The 26,929-nt window shown below is 50.0% G+C and overlaps 2 protein-coding genes across 2 annotated transcripts in view; one reads left to right on the top strand and one right to left on the bottom strand.

The window, feature by feature from the left end:
- Positions 1 to 15,944, top strand: part of LOC130157691 (sphingosine-1-phosphate transporter SPNS2-like) — a 141,456-nt gene extending 125,512 nt beyond the window's left edge. Inside the window, exons 12-13 of the mRNA XM_056357602.1 lie at positions 9,384 to 9,430; positions 11,289 to 15,944. Coding sequence (XP_056213577.1) covers positions 9,384 to 9,426 — 43 coding nt within the window. The 3' untranslated portion in view covers positions 9,427 to 9,430; positions 11,289 to 15,944. The remainder of the gene's footprint in view (positions 1 to 9,383; positions 9,431 to 11,288) is intronic.
- A 6,485-nt stretch (positions 15,945 to 22,429) lies between these two features.
- Positions 22,430 to 26,929, bottom strand: part of MYBBP1A (MYB binding protein 1a) — a 61,648-nt gene continuing 57,148 nt past the window's right edge. Inside the window, exons 25-27 of the mRNA XM_056347634.1 lie at positions 25,949 to 26,050; positions 24,665 to 24,789; positions 22,430 to 23,059 (exon numbers count right to left, since the gene is read on the bottom strand). Coding sequence (XP_056203609.1) covers positions 22,549 to 23,059; positions 24,665 to 24,789; positions 25,949 to 26,050 — 738 coding nt within the window. The 3' untranslated portion in view covers positions 22,430 to 22,548. The remainder of the gene's footprint in view (positions 23,060 to 24,664; positions 24,790 to 25,948; positions 26,051 to 26,929) is intronic.

The raw sequence follows: 26,929 nt of genomic DNA on the forward strand, positions 1-26,929 counted from the left end.
GAAAGGACCCATCGGATGACCTCATGTTGTTGCCAGCAAAGGATATAGAGTCCCCTCCATTAATAGTGTCACAGGTATAAAGTGGCATGCTAGATGGATACAGAGCATGTTCCGTTCTGGTTGTTTGCATTACTAAAAAGAATATTTATTCTATGAAATATGTTAAGACATACTGCAAGGTGTTCTTTTTTAAAAGGGGCTGGACACCTACTTTAGAGAAGTGTCTCTGTGCTGCATTGAAGCAGAGTTTGGATTTCAGGGCCAGCAGGTGGATTTTAACAACTCCCCTAAAGGGATATTTGAGAAAGAGTTCGCTCACTGCTGATACTCAGCTATTTAGGGGGAGTAATGTGATTGCTTTGTTTGTTTTTTACTTTACAAAAGAACAATAATTAAACAGTTCCTATAGTGATAAAAGCTCACAATGCTTTTTTAGCCCAGATAAGATGTCCTTGGCCTTTGGAGGCATGTGAATTTACAGCACAAAACCCAGATTAGGATGCAGATCTATGGTGATGGAAGAAGAGAGGCAAGGAGTGCGTTTTGAATTATCCAAGAGTGGCATGATAAAGATGCATAGACTGCAGATGGAATAAGATTAAACTATTAGATGGTTTATATGGAATCAAAGAGTTGAGAATATAAAGGGAAGAGGAGGAGAAAATATAAGTAGTTCTAGTATTGGTGGGGAAAGCCTGCTTGTAGAGCTGGGGGGGGTCTCCCCTGTTTACTAGCTGTTTGTAACTCCATGAATAGAGCTAGCAAATAAAAGAATGTAACGGCTTGGGACTGGCTGAATTTTAAATGCTGGTTTGCTTCTTCAGTTGGGAGCTGCTGCTTTCGTGTAGATGGAAAATTCGGTCCCGTATAGAAATAACACTGCTCTGTTGTTTTAGTCAACCTGAGGATTTCCTGCAGGTTTGGTAGGAAGATGTCAGAAGTCAGTTTGGTCGTTCACAGATATTTTGAGCTCAGTTGTGGTCCTTACACAAAACGCTCACGGCATTTGAAATATGCCGTTCAAGTTAATTGTTGGCAGCAGGAGCTTTGCTTAAGTACAGTCAAAAGGATTCAGCCAGCTGGTGTTGGCATAGCTCGCGCTAACTGCGATCTGTGGAAGAGGCTGCAGACAGAACTTTGTGGTTCTCCAAACCCATCAATTCCCCACGTACACTGACCTTTTGAGGTTAATCTCCTGTGCCACGGAGAAGGGAAAACAATATTCCTAGACCGTTCCTAGCTGCTTAGGTTCTGTTCTACAGCAAGAACAGAACTTCTCCATGTGCCTGAAGTTACAGGAAGGCACAGCTGACTTGTCCAAGAAGAGCACCAGATCAAGAACTACTTGGAGTCTTAAGTGCTGTCTTGGCTACTGACTCTTCTGTGACCTTCCAGAAGTCAGATGCTGTCCCCAAAATGCTCATCAGCTGTAAAACGGGATTGAAAGCACTTGCCCACAAGGTACAAGGGGCACTGAAATCATATGCTTACAATGGATTCAGTATGTCAATTTGCGCTGTCATCGCAAAGGACAGTTCTTGGCATGGAGGGACTTTTACCATGCAGGAGGATATTTTAAACTCTTGCCAAGACAGTTTCTTTGCTATAGCTGCCCTGGCGCAGATACGAAATCTGATCAGATCCCACGCAGGTGACTGGAGCACTGAACAGAAGGCAGCCTTCCAAGCCAGAAACCCTTTTTGACACAAGGAAATAGAAAAAATCATGAAAAAAAATCAGCCCTGCTAGTGTGTTTCCTGAAGCCTGTCACAGCCGCAGAGCATCTTAGGAAGGTACTGACTATTATCAGTAGTAGGTGACCTCCTTGAGTGGAGAAATCTGCAAGGCAGATTTTCAGCAAGCTGGGACTTGTAGGTGTGTTATAGTTATTTACTTCTGATTGAGTCCTTTGCTTGAATGGCATCTTTTAGTGAAACGGGGACAAAATGGTTGGAGTATTACTTTCAGTGCCTCAACAAGGAGTGTCGTAAGGGCTTTGGCTTGGTCATTGCTAAAGTTGCTGCCAGACCGCTGCCACGTGCCAGATGGGGCTTGCCCAGACTGTTACAGTGCAGCAAAACAGAAGGATGGTTCCATACCTGGTAGCTTAGAAGTTGGTGGAAAGAGCTGTATCCTGAGGCAGTTATTTTGGAGGGTAAGAAGTATGTTTCTAATCAAGTGGTATCAGGAAGTTCTACGGGATTTTTTGTTTAAAGGTTTAATTAGATCATATTTGCTTTTTATGTCATGCTTTATCCACTTTCCCATTCAATCATGGCAAAAAAAAAATAATTGAAGACCCTCCACTTCCCCTTTGCTCCATTATTTCAGTGGACACAAGAGTATGATGTTACCCACCTCTTCCATGGCACTAAAAATCCTGCCACGTGAATTGTGAGCCCATCAATATCTGGCAGAATTATACATCCAGGGATGGACTCAGGCACCAGGGTTTGAGGGCTTCAGAGACCCATGTCTTCATGAACTTCAGGAGTCTACATCAGTGTACCGATGCAGAGTGGTAAGGCAGACCGATCTCTGGAGTTTGTTTCCATCCAGGTCCTCGATACCCTAATGAGGGCTGTTACCCACTCGCCTTCACATCTGCTCTGTTGCAGCTGCCCAGAAAAATAGAAGGAAAGGTTATTGATTTTTTTCTTTGTGCCAGTTTTCTCCTCTGTCAAGATCTGCGAAAGAGGAAAAATAGAAGCTGACCTATGTTTCTTCCTCTGGAGGCAAATATGCTCAGCACCTAGATTAAATGAACAGATGGAAAATACTAACATAGCCTGCACAGCTTTACGGGGCCGTACGAAATAGAGAAAAAAAAAAGTGTATTTGCTGTACACGATTATCATATTCCATTTGCTAAACCCACTGACGTGCAGGAAGAAAAGGGGATCTAAGCCAATTCATTTCTTCAGCGCAGCTGGTGGAGCACCTGTCGTCACCAGCATGCAGCTCCCATCGGGCTGTCTCCACCAGAGCTGCTGCTCAGGACCCGCTGCTCCACCGCTGCTGCCTCCAGAGGGAAGGGCAGCTCTGTGCCAGGGGCTGGGGGATGCACACAACCCCGTCCTGCCTGAGCCTTGAAGTGCTTCAGATTTACACAAGCCCCAGGGTTCCTCCCTGGGTAGAAATGAGTGAGCACAAGCAGGCAGCAGAGCTAATTGAAGTAGTGGTTTCTTACTCCAATGCGAGCTACTTCTCTGTCTGATTCTTTGTTATTAGTGTTCCTATTCCTGTTGTAAACTGACCTCAAACAGAAACTGTTTTATTTCATCAAACAGACCCTGTTCTTGGGAGGCTGGATGAACCTGTCACGATGCATCAGGGAGCTCAGTGCATAGACTTATTTTTAGCTGTGCCAGTCCTGTCCCGGTACCACTCACTGGGAGCTTTCTAGGTTGATGTATTATTATTGCTTATGTTTCATGCATCTTCACTTCCAGTCAGTTTTTCAGCAGCAGCATAGTAGGAGCCTTTTAAATCAAAGCACCAAATTTCTGCAGTAAGGCAGTTATTCATGGGCGTCTTTGTCCCAAAGTTACTGAGTTCACTATCAAAATAGCTTCGGTTCAGTTCAAACAGGACGTGCTCTCTGGCAGCAATCCTCGATTTGGCTGGTTTTACACCCTGCTCAGAAGGCAACAGGTTTTGCACGAAGGTTTGATGTTCTGCAGCCAGTTTTTAGGGAGGAGATGGAGGCACCAGCGCACCTAGGAGTTTGTTCAGCATCCCGGGAGAAGTCTGTTGTGGAGCGGGGAAGCAAAGCCAGCCCCTTCCAACTGCAGGTGCAAACGGCAGCTGTGCTTAATTACCGGGGGACAGTAATGGCTAATGTACATTCTGCACCGCTTGATTAAAAACTCTGTATCATGAAAGGCAGAAAAGCTGCACACTGGAACTGGAGCCTCCAGCCTGCTGGTTGTGCTCCTCATAAAGCATCTGGCAAAACAGTGAGGCATTGCTGGGACCAGTACGTTACACTCCCGTGCGTGTAGGGAGCCAGGCTGAGAGAGGATGCTGCAAATAGGTAAGGCAGCTTCTGCGGTGAGCACAATAATAGGAGGAAGCAGAATAGCCATGGACTTCTTTGATTTGTTTCAGGGGCAGAAATCTTTGTGTGAGCTCAGTGCCGCACGTGTGACCCTGTGCGTTACTCGATAAAACCTGGTGCTTTTCATGGAGTTTGACCGATTCAAAGTCCTCAGGGTGACAAAATCCCAGTGAAATGCAGCTGTAAGTCCCCAGGTGGTGAAATACCGGTGAGACAAAGCAGGAGGGTCTGTGCAGAGCACGAATGAGGTGTGCCAAGGTACGAGGGGTGCTTGGATGTGTCTCTAAGGTGTTCCCTGTCCTGTGTTACTGCTTTGTATTGCTGGCAGGCCAGCTGCAGTAAGCGTTCCATCCCCTCGAAGCTGACTCTGTTGATGAGGGTGTTGACAGTATGCAGCCAGAGATGGAAAATATGAGCGGGACGGTCTGTAAACTTGTGTCCATTTCCCTCCTTTGTCTACTAAAATGTGAATTGTTTTGGCACTCGGCTTCAGCAAGGATTTCTTTAAAGCGATTGATCCCTGCAGTAACGCGGTGGTGGTTGAAGTGAGGCCAGTATGTGGAGCATACACCTTCCTGACATTTCGCCCTCTCTGAACCACGGCTGGTGAATGAGGAGGTGGCTACTGTGCAGAGAGAGTCTGTGCCGTAGTCCCCTCTGTCCTCCTCTGCCTTGCTGATCTCCTTTCTCCCTCCAGCTGCAACTACACGTGTCCTCTTGCGTCAGGGAGGCCACCGTGACAGCGTTACTTCTACCCGAGGATTTTAACTTACCTGATGGACCGGTGGTCGGGTGCATTTGGAGATCAAGAAACCCAGTGTGGAAGGCTGCCCCAGCTCTCCCACGCCCTATTTTGTCGGTTATCTGCAGGAACAGCGATAGCAGCAGCATGAGCTGACCTCGAGTGCAAGTGGCTTCCTGTGTTCATTTATCAGTCCATAAAATTCACTTTTACATTTAAAGTCATACAGGTGTGGAGCTGCAGATGATGATCCATAGCCTCTGTTCTTGCATGGGTTCAGACAGCAACGTTAGGTCTGAATGCTGCTGATGCATTTCAGCAACAGGATTTGCAGAACGCCACACCTGGCTGGGCTGCAAGTCATCACTGGTAACGCAGGTGGAGTGTGTCATTGGCTCTAATCCTTCCATGCCAAGAAAACCCACCCCTTTAACTAGCTGTATTTGAAAAAGAAATTTGTTTTTTGTAGATGTAGGGCCATAAAGTCTCATTACCTTTCAGGGATGTCTGTCCATGTAAACATTGCATCACCCAAGTTTTCTCATTTTGGTGTGTTCACAAAGCCTTTTGGAGAGGTTTTACCCCCGCCCCCCCCCCCAGCAACATCTGAGGAGGTTCAGAAGGCTGGTACCCCCTTCCTAAAGCGCTGCTTCAAGCAGCACGTTGTAGCATGTTGCACGGTGCTTCAGAAACACAGAATTCTCTCCAGTGAAATAAAAGGAAGAAGGATCCTTGATCACAGGCAAGAGCTGCTGCTGAGGCCAGTGATCTAGCTGCCCCTGTAGCCCCAATACTCATCTGCTGAACGAGCTCCTGCTAGTCAAAAAATGAGTTATTTGCAGGCTAGAAGGACCCCACCGAAGCATTTTATTGTTGGTTGTGAAAGTTAAGTGATGTTAAGTACAGCAGGCTATAAAAATTAGGATGTTATTTCCTAATGTGCTTCTTGGTTACAAAAGCCAGAGCCTGACTTGCTTAGATAGCAAGAATGCAGGGCTTTCGGAAAGCTGTAGGATACTGAAATATGTGTGTTGTTCAAGTTCTGTATGAAACTTAACATTAAATGGTGTTGGCAGCATTCACAAAAGCTTTATGTAAGCGCAGCCTTTCTCTTGGAGTCTTGCACATGATGGTGCTGCACGTACCGAAGTGTGTGCTCCTTCTTGCTGTCCTGTTACTTGCTGGAGTTTGAGCTCATGAACAGAGCTGACACATTCATGGAGCTCAAACGTTTAGTAGCCTATATGTTACGGCAAGTCAGTGGGACGTATATCCCGCCACTGCTTCTCACAGCTTCACCTGAAATTGCTGGAGCAGATGGAGCTGCAGGTGAGGAGGGAGATCTGGGTTTTATTCTTGCTGGCACAGGGTGGAGCAGAGCACTCCTGGATTGGATGTGGGCAGCAAAAAACTCTTTTTTTTTTCAGTGGCCACGCAGGGCTCAGACTGTGCCAGGAACTGCACAGCAGCGCTGGCTGTCCTACAGGTTGTAACCTCCACGATCTGTTGGCTTGGTGGCCAGCTGGACTGAAGGGGACACAGTGTTTGGAGAACATCTCTGCACAGTTCCTGAGATGAGTAGAGTATAGCTGACCTGTAAAAAATCCTGGCCACTCACCTGTTGTCTTAATTTCGTCGTCTTTTTCTTATGCAGTACTCTAACCGGCGGAGGTGCTGTGAGATTAGATCCATTTTACATAGTATAAATATTTAACAGCTCTAGAGCATGTAGTTTAATATTAAACAGACAGTCTTATAAATACTTTAGAATTATAGATCCTGTCACACTACATGGAATCGGTTTGATAGGATCTAGGAGAAATATTTAGGTTTGACAGGAGAGGAAATGATGGGGTTAGAAGGAGTCAGCCACATTTTTAACTGCTGGAGGAGCCCGTAAAAAACAACAAAAAAAAGTTGTACGGCTTCTGTTCTTGAAAGGCAATTTGGGTAAGTTTCCTCCCCCTCAGGAAACAAGAGACTGGTTCCCACCCCGCTCTCTTCAAGGAAAGAAAACATTCACAATCTTGAAAAAACACTGCAAAGAAAATAGAACAATTTAGGATCCAGTGTTTACCCAGCAGATACCACCAAATCGGAAGCGACAATCTATTCAGTGTGGGATTATCGTTATTAGAGAGGCGAGTGGGACCGAAACAGGGATTTAGATGCTCTTGAGCCTTGTGAGCTTAAGTCCATGTACTACATTTTAACCACCTAAGAGAATCTAAAATTTATTATTAGTGGTTTTGCTTGGAAAAAAAACCCTGATAAAAAATTCACAGCTGACCTGCTGCCACCTGTAAGCTGTGCCCCCTGCAACCAGGCTGTGCCTACGTCAGCGCCCACCGTCTCCAACAGCTTCAGGGAGAAGCTGCAGGGAGTTTGCACAGTCCCAAACCCGGGGCGGGGGGCTGTTTCAGCCCCCTCCTCTGCCCGCTGGCTTCCTCTGTGAGCCCTGAAAGCCACTTCTTGTCCCAGCGGCTTCTCAAGGCACGTGGGTCTAATGTCCTGTGAAATCTTGTAAATGCATCTCAGGATTAGCCCTTCCAGGCCTCCGTTCCCATCTGCAAAACAGATAAAGCCAAGTGGGGAGAAATGTGTTAAAATGCAAAGACCGAGTAAGTCTCATGACTGGGGGGGGACAACATACGTACTGATGTGGGAGGTACCTGTTACCGTGGAGGGGGCTGAACTCTAAGTGACACAGGAGGGACAGTTGTGTGTGTATTCCCAGTTCATCCGTCAGCAGTGTAGGTGGCCTCCCTGTGCTAAAGAGAAACTAACGGCAAAACGAACTTTTTTTCGTGTAAATGTGTATGTAAAAATGTGGCATGAGTTACATGTTAAGGGACTTGACTTTCAAACGTTACGGCACATTCGAACATCTGGAGGTCTGGTATCCTGTGATGGTTTCCTAACCTATCAGTTTGCTTCCTACCGAGGTTGCCTGTGGTGGTACAGGGCGGTGTGTTTTCTCTCCCCACTGGATTCTGACTGTTAAAGCACACCGCCACATCCGACACAATGTCATGACCAAAGCAGTGGGGTTACCGAGAATGACAGTTCTACAAAGAAACTTTCCAGCAGCTCCTGCATCAAAAATATTTCAGTTTATAGCCTGAAAAGGTCCAGAGGCTTCTGTGCATCTCGGAGACAAATCTCCTGCGAGGCTGGTGTGAGGTTAAGAGCTGTAGGTTGAACTGGGCCGCTTTCTGATGCAGAGATTTCTCGCAAGGTGTCCCCTAGCCACTGGTGAATTTTTATCCTGGAACACGTTGAATCCAGCATCATACCTTTTCAGCAAAAAAGTTTGTCCCGCGTGGGGTATGAGGTCTGGGGAAAAGCCACAGGTGACTTTTAATGAAGCAACATTTTCCAAAGGAAAATGATGTTTCACTGAGAAGTTCTTACCTGGTGGGACCTCAGGCCGTGATGGTTTCTGTCCTCTCCCCTGTAAACCTGCCCAAGTTTTTCGCTGAATCGGAAAGTAGCTGTGCTTTTGCATGTGATGGCAACCCGTGCCATCTTTTGAGGTATAAAAGGCTACTGTTTATTTGTTATTTGAAGTTAGCACAGCCGAAAGACTCCTCCTTTGTGACTCAGATTTATCCTCTTGTTGGCCAAGTGCACTTGGGTGAAAGCAGCCCAGCATGGCAGTGTCAGGCCAGGTCCCTGGGTGAGGGGTGGGGGTGGGGTTTCCAGCGTATTGCAAGGACCTAGGAGCTCCCAGTGAGGTCAATGAGCATCCAAGATAGAAAATAAGTCCCCAAGGTCTTACTTGTCCTTCTTACGGCCCAGACAGGGGCCTGGCTGTGCTTAGCGCCGTCTCAGGAGTGTGTCCGTGTCCCCAAGTCACCACAGCCCAGGAAGGCACAGCGGCGTCAGGGAGAGGCGAGGTGACCTGCTGCGGCCCACGAGGAGGGCTGAACGCGCAGGGCATGTAGTGCCCTGAGGAGGAGCAGGTCTAAGGCACGAACTTTGTAAAACCTGTTGCTGCCTTTTGCCCGGGTACCCCGCCGAGCAAACTGGTGCTGTTCCCCTCGGCGGCCGGCGGTGCAGGGCAGCACCTTGCCGAGACCAGCTCCTGCCTGGTACCACCACAGTCTCCATCCATCCCTCGGGAGCAGCTGTCTACAACAGCAGCAGGTCTTCAGGAGCTGAGAACTGAAAGACAGCTCCTTTTTACTTAATTTAATTTTTATCAGTGGTGACTGTTTACATTTATGCTGTCAGACTGAAGGACACCATCCAACAGCCACTGTATAAACAACCTCGTTACTGGCTTCGGGAAACAATTGCTGTGCCTGGATGCATTTGGGACCTTCCCAAATCCTTGTCAATTAGTGTCAGCAACGTTACTTGGCATGTTCCAGCTATCATTGTCAGAATCGCTATCAGGCACCGCTGTGTGAAAGGGTTTCAGCTTTACGCTCCTGTGCAGGACAGTTATTACTGTCCTAGCTCTTTAGAAATTGTTAAGCGACAGGAACCTGGATTTAATAGGCTGCTATGTTTTTAGGAGCCTGTTTCTTTGCTAATTGCAGCTTTCACATGTCACTTTTGTTTTTCCTTCACCAGGGTCAGTCAACTCGTGATGCCACCAGCCTCTGTGAAAGTCTGAGATGGTAAGTGACCCACACAGCAACTGGTTTTAAGCTACCCACGTGCTCCAGAACCCCTGTCAACCGATTTCTTTCCTTATAAATTGGAAAGTTAGCCTCAGACAGCCATGGCTCACACCTCTGCTACCCTTAACCCAAATCGGAATCAGAACAGGGAAACCAGGGGTCAGCTCAAGTGTCCTTTGTTGTAGCAAGTTGCTTCCAGAAACCTGGTGCTCCCTTCTTGGAGCAGATAAGACCATTCTGCTCCAGTCGACTTGACCAGCAGCAGGTGTGGTTGTCTGAGGCCAGAAATTAGAACGTATCTGGCGTTCATAAAACCTCCTGCTGCATTGCTCCTGGTCCAATGTCGGCTCGCTATCAAATGACCGCTCCTAGCATATTCCGACTTTTCTGCAGAAAAATATTTTCTGGCAGCACGTGAACTTGCACGTTGTTGCTAGGACTGTCCCCCGCTGTGACCCTGGATCCAGGGTGACAGAGCTGAGACCTCGGCAGTGAGCCAGAGGGAGAGTCCCCCTCCTGCTGCCCTTTCTTCTCCCTTGTGTTCGTGCTATTCTTATCACTCACCAACAGTCACAGCGCCGCCGCTCAGAGCTGCTACAATTGATAAACACTTCCCAGCATTTTACCGTAGCCAAAATTAATTAAAGCAAGTTTTTGAAGAGGAGATTTCTTTCCCATAAATTAAATGCATTGAAAGCCTAATCATAAAATCAGAATTCAATAACACACTTAAGAACGGCCTTTTGGGGGGAAGGATTTAATGCAATCTCTAGTACAGCAGATGGGTTATTTCCACAGAGGGGAGTGTATTCTGCTGTAAACTAAGGCTAGGATAGGCCTGCCTGTACCTTGTAGTCTCTGGGCTGGACATGTACTCACACATTATTTATCAGTAGCTTTTAGATAAAGGGTGGGTTTTAAAAAACAAACAAAAAAAAGCCTCAAAAGATCTGGGAGGAACTATTTGGTGGTGTTGCTGATGCTGAGACTCGCCTTATAAAAGACTGGGTCTTATAAAAGACACTTGGGTCCTGTCCACACCCAGGTTTTTCGTTGTACTTTCTTCTCTTTTGGTCCAGTTGTACACAGGTTGAGGGAATTGATCTGTAGCTCAGCAGTCAGGGATTTTTAAGGTCAGGGGCAATTTCCTGCGTAAGGTGGAGCGCAGACCCTCCCACAGAAATCCTGCGGTGAGAGAACTGGTTGTTAGCCTCTCCACTTCATCTAGGCAAGCTGCTGGCCGCTTGGATGTGCCACAGCGTACACAAGGGGTACCTCGCCGGTCAATAGATGTGCTGAGACCGCTCTTTAAAGCAAGGGGGTCCCACCACGTGCTGGGGGAAAGCCAGTGTCCGCTCTGCCTCAGCAGCAGCGAGGCTGCCAGCTGGGCTCTCCAAAGGACAGCAGTTTTGAAAATGACAATTTAAGGCAAGAGGAGGGCCCTGGGTTTTTTTTAGTTAATTGATGGGGTTAAAAACAGTCCAGCAAAAATTAACCATTACCTGCTGAGCTGTTTCAGATCACATCACCAAAAGGTGTATCTACACAACTGACATAGACAAGACGTGGGTGATGCCCTTGAATGCTACGGACAAGAGTCTGAACCTGCTGCTGGTTCAGTCCTCGAGCAGGCTGTGCCTGGATCTCGGTGCATTCCTATTTCCCATCCCAAAAGACTACAGTCCATCCCAAAGTGTTGTCTCCACGCTGGTCACGCTTTGCTAGCCGCCAGCTTGCATGGAGGCAAGGGCTCTCTTCGCTGGCCTCTGCCACAAAGCTGGGGCGCGTGAGTTCACGATTACCGATCCATTCCCGTGACTACCCCATTAACCACCACCTTCTCCCTTGTTTGCAGCTGCCAGTGAAGGAAACAAGTGAACTCCTGCTCCCACCACCATCACAACAATCTCAAGCTCAAAGCCCTTCCGTACTGGAAACCGGTGGATCCTTCAGCTCCACAGCACCCTGGCAGGGTTATCCAGCACCAAATCAATCGCACCGCTCCAGCCTGCGGGGCCAGGCACTCGGAGGTGAGCAGGGCAGCCTGGAACACAAGAACTTTTTAAGCATAAGGACGTTCACAGGTTCCTCTGACCATTGGAAGCAACTGTCCACTGGACCCAAAATGTGCTACCCAAGTGAGTGACTGTAGATTCTGTATATGGTTTTAGTTGTAGCCAACAAAGTCCGCATTGTTTATAGGGCAACTTACGTCCTATTGAATGCTGCTGTTCTGTCAGCACTCCCAGAGACTGCACTAGTTGGGGACTTATCCTGTACATCACCTTTTCTTTAACACTGAAGGCTTAATTCAGATTATTATTTTTTATTTAAATATGTCATAAGATGCTTTATCTCTGCCGAAGACATTAGATGACAGATATATATATATATATTTAGATAAACAGTTTTTATTTAAACATTTAAAATGTGGAGCTGCCTGTGCAACCATACCAGACATGAGCAATGTCTACAGCTCTCCTCATCTCGGTGCCCTGGGATCAGGCCCTGCAAGGGCACCATAGGAAGACTGCCAGAGGGTGACTTACCCGTCACCTGAGGCTGAGCAACGGGACAGAGGAGAGAGTTTCGCTGCACTGGGTATGCTGGTGGTTGTTACAGAAAGGCCCAGAAGAACTTTGGGCAGAAATACCTAGGGGCTCTAGAGTCTGCTTGATAGGCTAAATTCAGCCTTGCCTAGGAGGTTCACAGGTTTTTAAAATACCAAAATCCAGCTGGCTGAGTTGCTTTACCTAGGGCCTGGTAGTGCAATACTGCTGTGCCAGTGACATCGTGCTTTGTTTACATGCATATCGCATCACGTGTATCGTCAATGCTAATTCTCCCTGTCAGTATTCTCAAAGCAGGTGGCTGATACTCTACCGTAGCGGTTTCCTTTGGAGCGATGTTTAGGTTAATGCATGCCCAACCCCATGCACAGTCCCGGGGCTGCTCTTACCAGGGTGTCACGTTTACCTTTATGAAGATGCATCTGAGATCTTTAATATACAAGGCCAGCGTCTGACCTGTGTTGGTCTCAAATGCAGAAGCACGTGTCTGCAAAGCAGTCAGGGCGCTGTTTCGCTGAGTCTTGCTTCCTGCGCTTTGCCTCTACACGCCGGATTTACGCTAGGTCAGGTTGATGGTGCAACAGCGTGGGGAAGGCAGGTCCTGGAGAAGGAGTCAGGCTTCCAGAGAAAGAGCGTTGGTTCCGTGAACTCCTCACTCCCTTTTTTTCTGTTTAGGCGTCTCCCGCAAGTTTAGATCCCCCCCTCCAGCTTAGCACACATCTCAAGCGGGTGAATGCCCCTCACCCTTGTGCTCATGTTTAACAAGTGGCTGCAGTTGGGCTGCAAATAGGACTAAATAAGCAAAGGAAAAGCCAGACGGGGACTGGATGTGAGTTAAGTCTGGAAACTGGCTGTCCCGACCGCGGTGTAAGTTTGCTCAGACACGGGAAGGTACCGTTAGCAAATCTGGGGTTTCTCTGCCGTTCACTTCCAGGATGTGCTAGGACCTAGAGAACAGCATTGTAGTAGAGATGCTCAGTAACTCCAGGTACCAGCAAACCGGTTACTACTCACTGCACAGCCAGTCTCTGCCCAGGTAGAGGGGTTCTGAGGGTGACTCCTGTAACAACGTGAGCCTTTCCTCCTCGTCAGACTCCACAGGACTCTTCTGCAAAGGTTGCTCTGTCACCCAGAATCCCTTAACAATAGCTTTAAGATTTGGCTAAACAACCAGAGCCAGAAATTTTCCTCGAGTGCCTGGGCATCCTCTGGAGAACAGCAAGTGGGTGCTAGAAATAATAAAGCAAAGCAAATCCAAAACAATGCTTCATTTCCCACCTCGTGCCACTATTTACATTTGTAGGGGAAATACCGCCTCTGTAGTCTAGGAGCCAAACACTTGGCTTTAAAGGCACATGAATTTCTGATTCCCATTAAGAAATTCCTTGTTATGTTAAGCTGTTTAAAAAGAAACAAAAAGCAACCTAACAATCAGTCATTTCATCTTGGAGACCAAAGAAGATTAGCCACGCTTCCTAAATTCCTTTTCCGATAGGCTCTCTCAGTTGTAGCATTTACCGTTAACAACATGAAGCATTCCTGCTGAAGTCCGGAGATTAGGAATTGTCCTTAAACTTAATTCTCAGGAGTCAAAAATGAAAAGGGAACTGCAGTGTTTTGTGATTTCACTAGCTCTCCTCGTTCGTGACAAGCCCCCACCCCGGTTAGAGAAGCACAGCGCTGCTGCAGGAGGCCAGCTTTACCTCCTGTGCGTGTGAAGGAGGTTGCGGTGGCTTTTTTCAACAAGGAAAGAGGGAAGGGAGCAAGCAAGGGAGTTAGAAGCGAGTCCTACCTGCAGCAGTTCCACGCCAAGGGATCCCTGAGTCCCTGCTCCCACATGTTCCCGGCTAAGAGAAGGAAGCCAAAGCAGCAGCTATGACAGCTCAGAGATGAACAGAATGGAAACTCAGCCTTTCCACCTCCTGCGGACGCTGCTGCTCCTTTACACGTTGATGACCCATAGTCAAACGGCCAGAAGCCAAAGGGCTGCATTTCTTGTTGAGCGTTTCTTGGTTTAGCTGTGAGGAATTGTTCAGTTAGTGCTCTATAAAGGTATTTCATCTATTAGAGGGAAGCCAGCTCGCTTAGATCGAGGGTCCATAGATTAAGGCAATAAGAGATCCATCCAGTCTGGACATGAAATGTACGTATTACCAAACAAACTGGATCTATGTTGCCATGTAAACCCCTTCCCCGGACTTGAAGGCACTGTTCCCTGTCCCAGGACATCGGGCCATTTCTGCCGGTGATGATGTGGGGAAAGCCACCGCCTAACCTCAGTTTCTGTATGTGCCAAGCTGAGATACTCGCTGTATAAACGAGCGACGTCATGTTTCTGTACTCTAGTAGAGGCCAGAACTTCTGTATTGTTAAAACAAGACTTACAGTGTTGTGTTGTACTGGTGCTGAGCTCCGGGCTTAGCCAGCGATACTGTGTGGGTTTCCCCTGTGATTCCATTTTGCGTGGGTATGGATGTCCCAGCCCTGGAAGCTGTTCGCTGTTGACCTTGTGGAGCAGTTTAGGAGCAGTGGAACAATGTTTGCTACACACACGGGAAGTATTTCTGGAATGAGAATGGAAATCTAGACTGAATGCACATTACTTGTATCCAAGCTGGTAAGAACCCTCGTTAAAACTAGTATTTCTGGTTTTATAAAGAAAGGCTTTTAATAGGAAAAGAGAATTAGTTTCTGATGAGGTAGCTATGTATTTTAGTATCCATCACATCAAATGAAGCAAGATTTCAGCCTGTCACTTAAATAAGTAGTTGTTCAAGACATCAACATCGTGTCTGTGGTTCTAAACTTCACCACAAAATTAAATAGGCCCAATAAGGACAGAAATACCTGTAAAGCCACCGATCTCTTGCACGCAAAATCACTTCATGTGAATGTCTGAAAATCAGAGTACACAAACAGGAGCCCCTGAATGCATTTGAGAACATATGGGACAATACTACCAAAAAGGCGGCGAGCACTACGCACACCCCCACCCCAGCACAGGCACGTCTCCTCAGGACAGGCTGCCAAGCGAGGGGAAAGGTCTCCAGGTTATCGGCTGGTGCTGCTGTGTCTTGCCCCCGCTCCCTGGTACCTGCTGCCTCCCCCTGTTCCTTTGGGCTGCGACTGGTCCTTCCCCAGTGCTCTGCCCCGGTTCCCCACCTCTGCCCGAGGGCCGAAGGTCTCCCATGGCCGAGGGCCTCCCATGGTTTGCTGCAAGGCGCAGGCTCCGTCCCCTCTCCCCGCACTTTGCTGCATTCATCAGGGTCTGCACAGGGTGTCCGGAGCGCGCCAGGGAGGGTCCAGGACGCCCTCAGTTAATCGTGAGGGCTCTCTTCCACTCCACTCCATAAACAGTCTGGTTTTTTAAAGCCACCATGAACTCCCTCCACAGATAAACTGCATTTCCACCCATGCAGCCACTACAGAAGCAATTAGGTGACTTGTACACAGCGAGGGAAACAGAGGTAATGGGAACTGCACAGAGAGGCAAGACGGTGACCCAAAGGCAGCAAACTGCCAGCCCAAGTAACTACAACACCTCCTGCTGCCGCCGCTCACGGAGTGACCCCAAGAGCCTCTCCCCCTTCACAGAGTAGCTAAGAGTCACCTCAGGGTGACTGAACCCCGTAAATGAATGGCTGTACTCTGGAAAGCAGAATTCCTCTGTGCACCCTCTGTCCTAATTGTCTGTTTTCTTTTCCATCTGCTTTATTGTTTGGTAAACCAGCACTTACAATCACTTTTACTATGTGATGTACGGGAGTATTAGTATATTTTCTTGTTATACAAGGGAGGAGTATAAAATAGTTTTCTGATTTCTTTCAGAAGCAAATGACTATTTTATTTTTTAAGAGCAATTGATTGTGAATCTCAGAGTATAAAAAAAAAAGATAAATAAGCCAAATATATACCTTTATGTAAATTAAGAAATAAAAGTATTTAAAGCATACCTCCTGGCTCCCTTTCTTGTGTCACACCCCGTGCTCTGCTTGCACGCTCCTGGGGCTGCTGGCTGCAGGGCTGGTCCCTGGGACAAGGCTCCCTGAGCTCCACCAGCCACACAGCTCCTACCGGGAGCACTTTGATGTAGAGAGCGATGAACCCACCTGGACACCAGCCTGCCTGCAGCTTGTTCAAAAAGTAACACCGCGAGCAGGGAAGGGCAGAGGGGTGGTGGGTGACAGCCTCCTTTTCCCCCTGGAGTTGGCTGCCTGGATCCAGGCCAGGATCAGAGCAGGGAGGAAGGAACTGGTGGCGGGCACAGAGGCACGGTCCTGCTCCATCGCCTTCCAGGCCCCTCACTGCACAGCAGCAACGCCTGTCAGAGCTACAAGACCTGGCTGATCTGACTGATGGAAACGGCTAACGCAGTGGTAGCGGCGGGCTGGGCGCACAGGAAGCATGCCAGGAAATTCATCCCCAAGTGGCAGCCATGGCAGGCACCAAGGATCCTGCACCAGCTGTGCCTGCCGGCTTCACGGGATGCTTCGCATCCTGCTCGTGGCCAGAAGGAGCGAAGGGGCTGTTCCTGCTGCTCCGGCAGCACTGCGGCCCACCTGCTCTCCTGCCTTGGTCTGCGGTGGCAGCACAGACAAGGTCTGAGTCGCCCCTTACCAGCTGTGGAAGAGCCCTCTCCTGCAGTGACCTGCAGCATCTGCCGTCAGTGTTCTTTTCCTTCAGCGCCGCAAAAGTGTCCCAGCCAGGACACCCCTGCCAGCAAAGCATTTGTCACTTCAACAATAAACCCTGATCGATTCTAGTAGTGCATCTCAGGGCTTTCAGCTTAAGTGTACTGTGTAAATGACTCAATTAAGCATAATTTTGAAAATTCTGATGTTCCAGCAGCTAAGCTTTGAAGCTCAGCAGCTTTAGCTTCCATCAACCAACAACTGCTAATGTGACTGTACTGTTCACTTTTTTTAAAAAAAAAAATAATCATGGACATACACATGCATGTGTGCGCACACACACTCCCCTCGCTCTTCCAGCCTCCCCCCGCAGCCGTCCCTTTCCGTAACCCCCCCACACACACACGCTGCTTCTGCAGAGCTGTCCCCGAGGCCCTCTGCACGGGCTTGCACAGCGTGACTACACTGACCACCTCCAGCACGTGCTGACAGCCGAGCTGCGCGTCACCTTGGGAAGCCCGAGCTGGCTTGTCCAAGCCGATGCCATTTATGCCCTGGGTGTCCTGGCCCGACTGCTGGTGCCTTCACCACGGCTGTACAAAGAGGTCCTGAGTCCCGCTCCAGATCAGCTCCCAACATGCTGTAACCACCTCCTAGTGTCCCTGGCAAAATCTCTGTATGACACATAGTATATTACATCAAAACTAAAACACTGAAGCGTTAGCATTTGAAGGAAGCTTAAAAGGACACGACGTTTATCTCGCTAGAAGTCGGGTCAGCCGTCTCTGTGGTTAGATGCGATGACCAACAGATGCAAGCCAGGAGGAAATCCCTGCAGCCAGGCTTCCCGCTGCCGAGAAGGGCCAGAAAGCGAACCCGCTTGCTGGGTGCCGGGGCAGAGGTTCCATGTGGCCGGCCAGCTGGGACACCCAGCAGAGCACAGCCAGGCTGTTGGGAGAGCCACTGCCCCAATCCAAACCAGCACCGAGCGACTGGGAGAGTCCTGCCACCCCCAGAGCACGCGCTGCTGGCCGCCTGCTGAACGGTGAACCTGCTGCCTCCTCTAGTCTCACGGCACAAAGCAGAACGCTACAATCTGTGTTAACGCCCCAGGTTGAGGGCTTCTGATTCTATGGAATTACTCCTTTAAGAGACAGCAGGGAAATGTTGCCGTTGAGCCCTGCTTCCACTACAATCTGGGGAGGACAGGTTCTCCTTTACCTGAGAGAGGGAGAAAAATAAAACCACAGCTCACCGTTCTGCAGGCTGGACTCACGTGAAGTGCTTCTGAAGACCAGGCATATGTCTTGCCTTGCCTGTCTTTTAGGTGTCTCTCCGGTATGTCTTGAGTCTGTCCCAGGCTGTATTTTACACAAGTCTGGAACAGCTGGAAGTAAACTTGGGACTCATGGCAGCAAAAGCAACTCAGGGGAAAAAAAAATAGCTTTGGTTTTGTTGTCCCACACTTCAAAGTAAAAGCTATTGCAGCTACTTTCCTCTGGAAGAGGAGCGGCTGCTGGCGAGGTGATCACGGCTACTATGTGCCCCTTAGCATCGATGCTCCGAAGCATATTGGCCACCCGTGACACGTCTGTGCCAGTGCCCTGCACTGCTGTGTGACACCCCCCACACTGGCACTACAACCCCGGGCTTCTCCTGCATCAGCAAGGCCCCACGGCTACAGGGCAGGTAATTCCCCGGCAGCCCCGCTAGCCCAGCGACTGTTCACCTTGACCCTGCAGGGCCTCCTGCCGTGGCAGAGGTTCGAAAGCCGCAGACAGATCAAGTCGGATCAAGACTGATCTCATCTGCAAGGATGAGATTCAGAGGGAGGACAGAGACCTGATCACGGCTGTTCCAGCACAGGCTTAGCTTAGGACAGGTAGATCTGTAATCTCTTTTTTTTTTTTTACTGCCCAGCTTCACCTGACTGTGACACGCAGCCGCACTGCCCAGCGCCGTGTTGTCCCAGCCTTTACGCCCTGTCCCCATCCTCCGCTAGCGATGCAGCACCGACTGTGCTGCCAGTCACAGGCAGAACACCCCTCGCAAGCAAACCCTCGCGCCTTCGGTTAAAACAGCCTGCGCACAAGAAGCAGGCACCGGGCTGGGGGAGGCGGTTCAGCCCTGCTGCTGCCCGGCCTCCCAGCCCCCAGCACTGCAGCCCAGAGGAGCTGCCCTCTGCTCAGTGCCCCAGGGCCCGCGGCTGTTTTCTTGGTTCAGAAGAACCCTGGAGCTCTTATCACCGCTGAAGAGCCTCAGAGCCCAGGATGGCCGAAAAGAAAAGGCTTCATTAAAATCAAAGCATCCTCTTATCCCCTAAAGCCCTAAAGGTCCAGCAACAGACAGGACATGAAAAAAAGGAAAACTGAACCTTTGCGATTGTTAAAAGGCACAAGTGCGTGCCGGTGAAACACGATTTGACTTGGTGGATTAGTGACCGTGTTCTATAAACCCTGCATCAAAGCCAGCCTAATGTCGGGTAATTTAATTGGCGAAGGAGTTGTTACCACAGCACAACTCGCATAATGCCTCACAGCTCTCCTGTTCCTTCTCCCCTCCTGCGGGTGCTGGAGGCTCCACACACACCCGAGCTCGGCAGCCTCCCCCCCGGCAAGGTCCGTCAGCCTCTGCTCTGCTGGCACCACCCAGCTGCCATCTTTCTGTCAGAAACAAGAGCTGGCACGGCCTGGGCCTCGCGCTTTGCCTCTTCCCTGGTCTCTGCCCCAAATGACAAAATGATCAGTGACAAACTGATCCACACGAACTCTTCACCTCTGTGACCCTGGCGGATATCCCAAGTGGCTCAGCTAGCCTCCGTGGCCCCAGCTCACGCGGGCAAGGACTCACCCAGCAGCAGTGGCCACAGCAGGCCCGTGGTGGCTCTGGGGTGCCAGGCGGATGGGCTCTCTGCAGCCAGGTGAAGGTCCCCTCCCCTTGCTGCCTGGAGGGAGCTCTCATCCAGCTCTCTACACTGAGCTCTGAAGAAAACCTGCTATTTACACGAGTCCTGTGTTGGCACCAGCAAGGTAGAAAGAGCAGAGACAGCAAGCGGTGCCCATCCCTAGCAAAAGCACTGGCCCTGCCACGTGCCACGGGCAGGGGAAGCAGGCTTCAGCCTGCCACAGCAGCTCTGCTGGCAACACCATGAAAGGCTCTTTTTCTCCAGCACTGTTACTTTCACCAGGACCTTCTGCTGTCCCACAACTTGTCTGTGATTGCATCTCTGAGCCTGCAAGTGATGGAGAGCTCAACTGGTCCTTAAACCAATTCAGCACGCTCTATGGGGCAGAAACCGTGCCAGCTGAGGGGGAGAAACACTTGTAGGCAGACGAGGCTTCACTGCAAAAGGATCACAGGGGCAAAAGCTCCTAATGTGAAGCCACAGGACAGCCCAGTGGGCTCCAACGCTGTCTTCCCACTCCCAAGAGACCCATGTACCTGTGTGCCCACTTTGCTTCCCACCCTCCACACCTACATGCCGTTTCTCCTCCAGTTCTGCAGGGGCAGTGGTACAAAGTCCCAGGATGTCCTACTTACAGGCACAGAAAGAAGAAAACAAATCATTAGCGAAGACAGTGTCCAGATTTGAAACCCCTGCTCCCCTTCAGAGCATCTCTGGATCATTAAACATGGATGGCCTTGACCTGCTGGCCTCTTGTATGCTTCGTTTGCATAATAGACAAAAAGTCATCACTCAGGAGACATCTGGAGGGGCTTAGCTGGGATTGAGGTTTTACCAAGGCAATGAACCAGCTTTCGGCACTAAATGGCAGCGGCAGGTCAGCACCTCCAGTGCCAACAGCCCCCTTTGAAGCAGAGGCACCCTTTTTCCTGGCGACAAGATTGGCACTAATAATTGCCAATACCTTCTGACTGGGAACAAAGACTTGCAGCTCTTCTGCAGGCTGCAACGGCAGCTATCCCCATCGAGACCCTACAACAACCTTCAGATTAGTAAGTGGCTTGGGAGAAGGTCCAGCAGGACAAATCCAGCCCTAAATCGCTCAGCCAAGCGTGGGAGCACCACACAGAGCCGCTTCCCTGCAGGTCTGATCTGTATCGTCCTGGCCACACACCTGCAGCCTAAGCCTCCATCCTGCTTGGGGACCAGTGGCTTCTGCAAGCCGTGCTGAGGCTGCAGGCCAACAGTTAGCATGTGCGGGCAAAGGAGAGCTTCCCTTCACACGCTAAGGGCACTGGCAGCCTTGCAGGGCTCCCCTTCGCCTCCTGCCCCCAGCTGTGCCACTACCTGAAGACACTTGACTTGCAGAGCCCAGCTCCAGTCTGCCTCCTCCTCCTCATCCGGGACGCGCAAGGCTTTGTTTGTTGTTGCTCCTCAGCCCTGCCTCCCCTCAGCGCCAGAGGAAACCAGCTGTGAAGGCAGAAAGCAAAAGGCAGGGAAAGAAAGGACGTTCTCTGCTGAACCCTGCCAGCAGGTCAGCGCGTTACCTCCGGCCCTCGCGGGCTAACAGGAGCCAGCGCACTCCTTAGGATGCGCGGCAGAGCTTGCGGGATCACTGCTGTGACATGGAAATGAGAAGAGGGCTGCACCCACCCAGGGGTCTATAATTGAACGTGTCTGCGTTTCTGCCAGCAGCTGTCTCCCGGAGAGTTTTATGCCATTTGAGAAAAGGATCATTGCAAAGGCAGATAAATAGCCGAGGGCAAACAGCCCTTTGCAGCTCATCTCTCGCTCCCTCCAAAAGCAACATGACATTTCCAGTGCCCTTATCTATGTCTGGTGGTACAGACCCACCTGCGGGACAAGAGCCTAAGGCACAGCAGGAACAGCCCTGCTCTAGGGCCCTCCACTCCGCCAGCAGCTGCCGGCTTCCGACAGGAGCCAGCACCAAACTCCGCAGCAGGAGAAGGGACGGTGCCTGGGCCTCCACAGGGACTGCTCCCCTCGGATGCCGGGAGAGGAGTCGGGGCCAGCCAGCAAGGCAGACCTTCTGGCCTCAGGAGCAAGGTGGTCAGCAGATGGGGGCGAGGAAAGGAACAAGGAGCCTTTAGAGGCAACTACAACATGAGTAGGGTTTCAAACACTTGGAGACTCAGCTCCCACTAAGAACCAGGTACCCAACACATCGGATACCTGGCTGTGGCACCCTCCAAAGGGGTGATGGCGACCTGTCGTTCAGGAGCCTGGGGATAATTAATCAGATACAATTCCAAGCAGTCACCTTCATAGACTGTTGTAAGCCTGCTGGTAACAGGTACCCTGCATGGCTGCACAAAGCCTGCTGGCCTGGCAGACGAGCAAATCAATCATTTCAATTGTTTCACTGTTTTATCGATGTCCCTACGCTACCACAGGGACCATCACCTCTCCTGCACCCAGCAGCAAAAAGGCAAGAAAGCCAGATGATGGTAGTTACCCGAGTAGCCAAATCGGATATATATGACCCAGAATACGCATGTGCAAGACTCTTTAACTCCAAGCATTTAAGAGACAGCAACTCCAAGACTGGAAAAGCTGCGAGTACTACTGGGGCTGGGCAGGACAGAAACAAGCCTTTAGGAGTTACTTCTGCACCTCCCACAGGGCTTGACTGCACAATTCAGCAGTGCCAACGCACCTACTGCAACTCCCCAAGAAATCCAAACAAGCCTTTCACTTCTGCCTTGGGAAATATGGAGACAGGAGTCTGTGCTCCCCAGCACAGGCTGCTTGGCACTGTCAGAGAAGAGAAAGTGGGCATCTACCAGAGCCTGGGGGAAAAGTGACCTCCTGAAGCTCCCTTTGCTCTAAGTTGAACCCTCCACACAAGTCAGACCTGCAGCTTTAGAGCTCAGCATCATGGAAGTTTATTTAAACCCATGAAGGACATAAAAACTATAGTTATAAAAGGTATTAAAACAGTCTTCTGAGCCACACTAGCCATGTCAGGCCTGTGTGAGTCCCTGGAGTTTACTGCTGTGACACTGGAGTTTTTTTCTCTTTTCTTTTCTTCTTGGCTTTGCCCTGCTTCTGCTGGGTCTCCTGGCTGACACTCTCCTTGGTTTTCTTTGCAGCTGGAACCTGCTCAGCTTCATTGCCTGCATCACCTTTTCTCTTTCTGTTCATCCTCTTCTTCTTCTTCTTCTTCTTGTCAGCCACAGCATCTCCTCCATTAACAGCTTCCTCCCCACCCCCCACCACCGCCACTCCATTCTCCCTGATCGCTCTGTTCTGACTCTCGCGTTTGCTGCTAACGGGCACAAGGCCTTTCTTCTTTTGGGGGGTTTCTGCTCCCAGAGGCTGCTCCTCTGGAGCTGCTTGTACTCCATCTTCACTAGTTACTGGTGCTACTCCATTCTTCTGGGTGCCTTTCTTGCGATTCTTGCGCTTCTTGGTCTCTGGCAGGAAGCCTTTCTTCTTCCGCTTCAGTGGCTCTGCTTCCTGTGCAGGCTTATTAGCTGTCTTCTCCTTCTTGGGCTTCCTGCAAAGAGAGCACCAAAAATCAAAAGCAACTTAGTTTACAGCCAGGGAACCATGTGATCCATGAACAGGCAGAAGCACGAGAAAGGCGCAGGAAGCACAGGCATGCTGCAGGGATGAGCGTTATCCCTGGAAGCGGTCCTCAGTCTGCACAGGGGCTGGTTCAATGAACAGCAGGGGCCACCCCAGGACTCAGGAAGGGACACGGAGACTTGAGGAAGAATCTCGATTCCACAGACCAGGTAACGCTGTACTTGCCACCTTCTCAAGCACACCGGTGGGTGGCCCTGTGCAGGGCTACCGAGACACTGTCTGTCTGTCCAAGGCAACGGCCCCTGCAAGGCCTTCATTGTGCTGAGAATCCCAAGGGTCTTCCAGCAAGAACCCCCAACAGACCATTGCGGTCTCATCTAGGCAGCCTTTGCACGCACGCGTGACAGCGCCCGCTGCTGCCTTTCTCTGACAGAGTCCCTCAGCACCTTCACCGCCACCCAGCCTGTGCTGCTCCGCACCAGCTCAGTCCCCACACAGGAGTCCTGAGAAGGAACCAGGCTCTAATTCCATGGCCTGCTTTCCCTTGGGAAGCTTTCCGGAGAGTTTTTCAAGCTGTGCCTCTTCAGGGTGGAGAAATGCTATCCTGACAACCTGATGTTGGCACTTGCCTCTCAGCACCTCCACCAGGATCCTGTGCACAAACTACACCTGCCCTAGGTTTCTATCAACTCACCTGCACAAGGATCTCTGCGTGTCACAGCAAGACGGCACCCCTGAACCCCAATCCCTTCCTCTGACAGCATGCACAAGCTCAGCATTTCCTACCTTAGCCACCCCCCTCCTAGCTGCCGTCTCTACTAGCTCCTAAACCATGAAGTACAGTGCCAGGGGACCTGTGTGACCTGGGGCTGTGTCATCGGGCTGGGTGAGGCCACCGTGCCCTGCAAGCCTGCTCAAAGCGTTAGAAGGGGCCACAACAACAGCTTCAGCTGCCTTGTGTGACTCCTCGCTGCCTGTGAGCCCTCTCACAGCGAGCTACACGCAGGCATTTCCCTCAGAGCCTCTTGCTGGGCTGAGATACCACAGACCGGGCCACCCACACACTGGGACCACAGCTCCCGGTCATGAGCAGAGCACCCAGCATTCCCTGATGCTGTGTGTCTCACTAAATACTGCCAGCAGGAAGGGGAAACCAAAGTTCTGACTGCAAGCTATTGGTAGAAAGGAGGAAAAGATCCTACGTTATTTTTTTGTTGCCCCAAAGCAAAAATCAACTCCAGCAGCCACTTAATGCAGGAGCACTAAAGCATAAACACTGAACGCTCTTCAGCTTTCAGAGCTGCAAGGCCACCACTCCAAGCATCAGGCTGGCGATCCAGACGCTAAGGAGCCCAAAAATCACTGGAAAGGACTGAAGGTCCTGGCATGTACTCTCTGGTATCCAGTCACTTCCCAGGACAGCTGCTCATTCCCTCCAGCCTCACATTTGCAGAATCAGTCCACACTGCCTTGACTTCCTTTCTCTTCCTACTTCCCCACATCAACAAGGACAAGTAGACAGGCAGGCAGTCTCCCAGGCAAGCCGAGAAGCCAGAGTGCCAAGCATACATACGTATAATTCAGCCAGCGCATGACGTTCCAGTAGAGAGAGTCGAGACGTGCTGAATTCCCAATGCCTTCTGGCTGGTTCAGAGCTACCAGCACTTTGTCCAACTCCGTCAACTTCACACGCAGCTTCTGTGAGAGGGAAGCACAAACAATCCACAGAGCGAACTCAGAAGGGGCAGTCACAGCAGCAGGGCACAGGCCGCCCTCAGGATAAGACTATGGCAGGAATAACCAATCCTGCCTGGCTTCTCCAAGCCACTACCCTAAGCCCAAGTGCAACACTTCAGTTTGGGGGCAAAAATCGGTGAGTCAAGTCACACCACGCCATCAGGTACAGAGTTTGCTTGAAAACTGGGCTCTAGCATGAAAGGTGTGAGTCTAACAGCTAGAGCCGTACTGCCACAAAAGGGACTGAAAGGTCCTTCGGTCCTCTTTCCTTTCCAGTCCATGGCTGGGAGCAGGGGGAAGACAACACAAGACTATGTACCAATCTAAAAGAAAAGCAGCAGTATTTTCAGTCTGGTTTCGGAAGACCACAATCACGCTGCCTCTGGCTGCCTCTTCAGTAACCCACTGGCTAATTTCAGTAAAACCTGACAGTAAGGGGTGTCTCAAAGGCTATTCAGTTCCTACAAGAGCCTTGGAAATAATTTCTCTCCTCCACCCACTTTCCTATTAGGTCTTCACAAAGAAACAGGCTGTGGTGTGAGCTCAGTGCTTATCAGTAGGAAACTGGGCTTCAGCAATTCTGCTGCTTATGGTATTTTGCTCCAGTAAATAAGACCATGCTGGAGACTTACTTTTCACCTACAGAAAATCTTCTCGTGTTCAAAAAAACTGTTTTTCATTAGGGAAGACAAAGCTCCGGAACAAAGCTTCACTCCCCCTCACAAAGCTTCTGAACAAGTCTCAGGTTTTGGGAATCAAAATCTCTGGGGTTCAGTGGATCGGCCACAGCAATCATCTGGGACAAAATCCAGCTCACCGCCACTGTATCCCAGGCTGTATTTCTGCTGATAAGAAAGGAAATGCCACATGTGTTTGCAGAACACTGCACAAATCCTTCAACGAGCTCCTGGAGATCAGCTCATAAGAGCTATGGATCACTCCTTCAGACATGAGGGCTTTTCTGTCCTCACATTCAGCCAGGCATTCCCTCTAGGGGTACCTTTGGTAAGAAATCAGGTGGGATGTAGCAGTCACAAGGTAAAATCCAAGTGTGACATTTAAAAGAGGCCTTGGGGGTATTCAGAACAGCCATCTGCCGCACATCGGGTCGTGCACTCACCTGCTCCGTCACAGTTTTGAGGAGAAAGTTCAACAGCTCCAAGCTCCTGGCAACTTTCTCTTTCTCAGCCTTCACGATACACTTGCCAACCATTTTCAAACTCTGCAGATTAAATGGGAAGATCGAGAAGAAGCATGCATTATATGGGGAAACAAATTACCAGGAGATAAACAAATTTCTCAGGAGAAAGTAGAAATGAGGAACGACTGGCGGGATTAACCTGTCACCAAAATAACTCTGGAACACAAACCCCACCAAACTCTGGAAATGCTCGGGAGGGTACGTGGTGGAAGCAGCTGATGCTCAGGTTAACTAAGAAACAACTGGACAAATTTGGCAAGAGGAAACGTAGCGGCAAGGCACAACCTAGCTGCTCCCCTTAGTTTCTAAGCTAAAGCGCAACTGGAGACACGTTACTGCCTTCTGGAGAAAAAGATGGTATCTGCCCCTGCCCTGGAAAGCCCAGGAGGCTGCCAGACAACAGCGTCACCTGAGGGACAACAGCTACCCAGCTGCAGAAGCTGGGATTTACACATAAAGCACTAATGCAAAAATCCATTAACGTCCCTAGGAAATCCCCGTTGCCGGCACTAGAACAGGGCTTGTCAATCAAGCTTAAATTCACTGAAATGACTGAGAGAAAAATCTCGTCTGTGTTCCCTTTATGTGCTGCAGGGTTTCTGAGACACTGAAAGGTCTGGCTTAGAGGAAAATCACTCCAAAGACAGGTCAAATAAAAGCCAGAGTTATTTACAAGTGGAGAAGGGCAGAAAATGGCCTTAAAAAGGCAGGTGGATCAAAGAGGTGGCCCGGCGGCTCAGGCGTACTGATCCTCTGCCTGCAGCTGGTCCTCACAGCCCAGTTACACGGTAGGTTTCTTCCCCACTGTATTCCTGTGTGGATGCACACACCACAGCAAGCCCCGGAGCCTGCATGGATTACACCAACATGAGACAGGATTTGCAGGGACAAAGCTTCTTG

Source organism: Falco biarmicus, chromosome 1 (genome assembly GCF_023638135.1).
Source record: "Falco biarmicus isolate bFalBia1 chromosome 1, bFalBia1.pri, whole genome shotgun sequence".
In the NCBI taxonomy this organism is placed as follows: domain Eukaryota; kingdom Metazoa; phylum Chordata; class Aves; order Falconiformes; family Falconidae; genus Falco; species Falco biarmicus.